Source organism: Mustela nigripes, chromosome 14 (genome assembly GCF_022355385.1).
Source record: "Mustela nigripes isolate SB6536 chromosome 14, MUSNIG.SB6536, whole genome shotgun sequence".
Classification (NCBI taxonomy): Eukaryota; Metazoa; Chordata; class Mammalia; order Carnivora; family Mustelidae; genus Mustela; species Mustela nigripes.
The window spans coordinates 79,882,307-79,885,691 of NC_081570.1; the positions used below are offsets into that span (position 1 = coordinate 79,882,307).

Sequence of the window (3,385 nt, forward strand, 5' to 3'; positions counted from 1 at the left end):
TAAAAGTTTTAAAACTTTAAACTTAAAACTATAAAAGTTTTAAAACTTTAAACTTAAAACTATAAAAGTTTTAAAACTTTAAACTTAAAAGTTTTTAATAAAAATAAAGGCAAAACTTACAGTTTAGACTTTGTGCTATTTAGGAAGTCATCTTCATCACTAAACTCACTATCTTTGTTTGTGTCATGGTCTGATGGTTCTTCACTTTTTTCATCCTCTTCCTCCTCTTTTTTTTCCTCAGTGGCAACTTCACTTGCTTTGTCTCCCCCATCCAAGTAAAAATGTTTATCAGTACTCAATCCAGGAGTTTTGTCAATTACAAACAATGCATGGTCACATGACATATTTTCTGATTCTCCATGTAAAGACTCCTTTTGACCATTATTTTCGACAAAACACACAGTGTCCTCTTCATTCTCACTATCTTCAGACTGCTGGCTTTCGTCACTGCTGAGAACTAACAGAACAGAATCATCTTTGTCCAGTGATGTGTGGAGCTCAGACTTCAATAGTCTGTTTGCACACTCAGAATCTACGTCTCTTCCTTCATTCCTATCTTCGCTGATACCTGTAACGGTGCACTCTTCTTCATCACTACCACCATCACCAAATTCTGTCAAGTCACTTGTTTTTATGGTGCTCTTTCTCTCTTCATTCCATCTGTCCACTTCTACCACTGCAAATGTTTGAGCTAATGATTTTATTATAGCCTCACAGTTCAGATTTGAGGGCTCTGACGTGGTCTTATTATTTCGGGGGGTTGAATGCCTTTGAGAAACAGACAGCTGAATGCCAGTGTCCTGAGGTTCAGAAAGGCTCTCCAACTGAGAATTTTTCTTACTTACTTCTTTTTCCTCATCTACTATTCCCTTGGGTTCTTCATCTAAATTCTTACAATTCTGCTTTGTAATTTCTTTGAGAGGTGCAACATTGGCCTTTTCCTTCTCTCTTATATTAAAACATTGGCGTTTTTGCACTGTTCGTTTTTTTTCTGAATTTTTGCGGAAGGAATCATCATCGAAGTCTTTACACATTTCATTTTTACAGAAATTTGGCTTATTTATCTGAGAAAGAGATCTCACTGGTAAATAAGGTGTTTGTCTGGTATCTGAATCCTCTGAATTCATAGTTGTATTTATGATTTGCTTTTCATTTTCTGGTGCAATATCAGTATCTTTCTCCTCAGTTTGTGTGTGTAATTTCTTCTGCATACTTCTCGTTCTCATAGTTGCAACTCCAGACAATGAAGAAATGTCTGAGTACGATGCCTCAGCATCAGAAATAGCTTCTTCATATAATTCTTGGCTTGGGTCTCTTACAGATTTAGCCTTACTTCGTCTGGTATTTGTAGTTATTGCAGGTGGCACAATTCTAGAAATACCTGAAACATGTGATTCAGCTTCAGAGTCACCATCGTCTTCTTCAATATGAGACTCATTTACTGGAGTTATTTTAAGCCTTTTTCGAACACTGGACACTGGGGTACATGGAACTAAGATCTGTCGCCTTCTAGTTACTCTTAAAATGGAATCCTGGCACTCATACACAGAAGAACAATTGGACTCTGCTTCAGAGGTCTCTCCATCAACAGATGGTTTGTTCATTTCAGATAATGAGACTGTAGTTCCACTCTTTCTCTCTCTGGTTTTAGGAGTTCTAGAGACTGTACTTTGTTTCCTAGTGGTTTGTGATTCAGTAGTAGTTGGGTCAACAGGTAGACATTCCTTTCTGCTTTTTGGATGTGCATGAATTCTTTTAGCAGAATTCTGTAAGCAGAATAAACACACTGTGATTTAGGCAGGACTGAAACTAAGGCACTCCTCTCATGAACACATTTTAAGAGGGTACTAAAAAACTCACCAGCACCCATTTAAAAGAAAAAAAAAAACAAAACTGGAACACTAAATACTGGATCTAACACTAGATTTGCAAGGCCCTGCCTCACAACCACCCATTACTCATGATTTTTAACAATAAAAACAAAAAAGATACTGGATCTGACTGTGCATTTGCAGGACCTGCCCCACTAGCCACGCCCAAGACATAGATATAATTTTAGGGAGCAAAACAACTAACTGAAAAGAAAATTTTCTGCCCGGAAGTATCACACACCAAATACGCTAGGTGGACCTACATACTGATACGCAGTCAGGGGAAGAGATAAGAAAGGAAGTATTAACTCTAAGCACAGTTGTGTTTAGGAACACACCAACGGAATCAGTCGCTGCCCTTACCTTTACATACATAAATGAATTCACGTTTTATTCCCTCTGTCGCAGAATCAGAGCCAACAGACGTCTATAGCTACTGATAGTCACCAGGAGGCATCACTGCAGCCTTCCTCACTCCAGAATAAAGTGCTGTGGGGCCACTACCAGCTCCCCACCTGACAACGGTAACCTTCTCTCTAATCCTGCTAATTATAATTAAGACTCACACTTGGTAGCCGAAATTAAACCTCCTTCGTACGGTTTTAACAGGTTAGAAGGCCTCAGCTGTGCATCTGCCATTACAAAGAACTACCCAGAGCAAGTTACTTGACCTCTCTGTTCCAAGTTAAGGGCTGTTTTTTTGTTTTTGTGGTTTTTTTGAAGATTTTATTTATTTATTTGACAAGTAGGCAGAGAGGCGGGGGGTGAGAGGAGGTGAGGGGGAAAGCAGGCTCCCCGCCGAGCAGAGAGCCCAATGAGGGTCTCGATCTCAGGACCCCGGGATCATGACCCGAGCCGAAGGCAGAGGCTTTAACCCACTGAGTCCACCAGGCGCCCTCAGGCTAAGGACTGTCTTAAACAACCGTAGCGAGGACCGAAGAGGAAGCTACGGGGTTAGCACTGGGTGCGACACGGCAGCGCGCGCAACAAGTTCGGGCCCTTCCCGCCGCCCTACCACCCTAAATAAGCGCCGCTCTGTGAAGAAGCAGCGGCAGAAATGAGGCCGCCCTGCGATCTCCTACCTTCCGCTGGGAGTTTTCAGCCAACGCTTGGACCGTGGCCTGAGGCCTCCCGGACCTGGTCACCACCATGCTCCCTGCTCGCGGCCACCCCGGCCTGCCTCTGTTCCGGCGCCCCGGAAATGCGTCAAATAAGCGTCTCGCTCGCAGTTTCAGCGAGGATCCCGGAACTAACGAGAATCTCGTTGCGGCCTCCGGCCTTTGGGATTCCCAAGGCCACGGTTTCTAGTCTTCCCTCCAGTGCCCTGGAAAGTCAGATGCACCGGCTCTGGCAGGGAGGGAGAGTCGTGAGGGCGGCGGGCCCGCAGTGATGGAGGGCCCTCGTCCCAGTTTCACACAAACCAATAGGAAAATAGCATCTTCTTTCCAACTTTAACCATTCTCTCATGTATTTGGTCTTAATGTAGTCATGGGTGTGACTGAAGGAGGCGTTTC

General features: G+C 43.3%; 1 protein-coding gene across 1 annotated transcript in view; it reads right to left on the reverse strand.

Moving 5' to 3' along the window:
* DNTTIP2 (deoxynucleotidyltransferase terminal interacting protein 2) overlaps positions 1-3,090 on the reverse strand; it is a 20,226-nt gene extending 17,136 nt beyond the window's left edge. The window contains exons 1-2 of the mRNA XM_059375439.1: positions 2,954-3,090; positions 121-1,766 (exon numbers count right to left, since the gene is read on the reverse strand). Of these exons, the coding sequence (XP_059231422.1) occupies positions 121-1,766; positions 2,954-3,022 (1,715 nt within the window). The 5' untranslated portion in view covers positions 3,023-3,090. The remainder of the gene's footprint in view (positions 1-120; positions 1,767-2,953) is intronic.
* Positions 3,091-3,385: the final 295 nt, after the last annotated feature.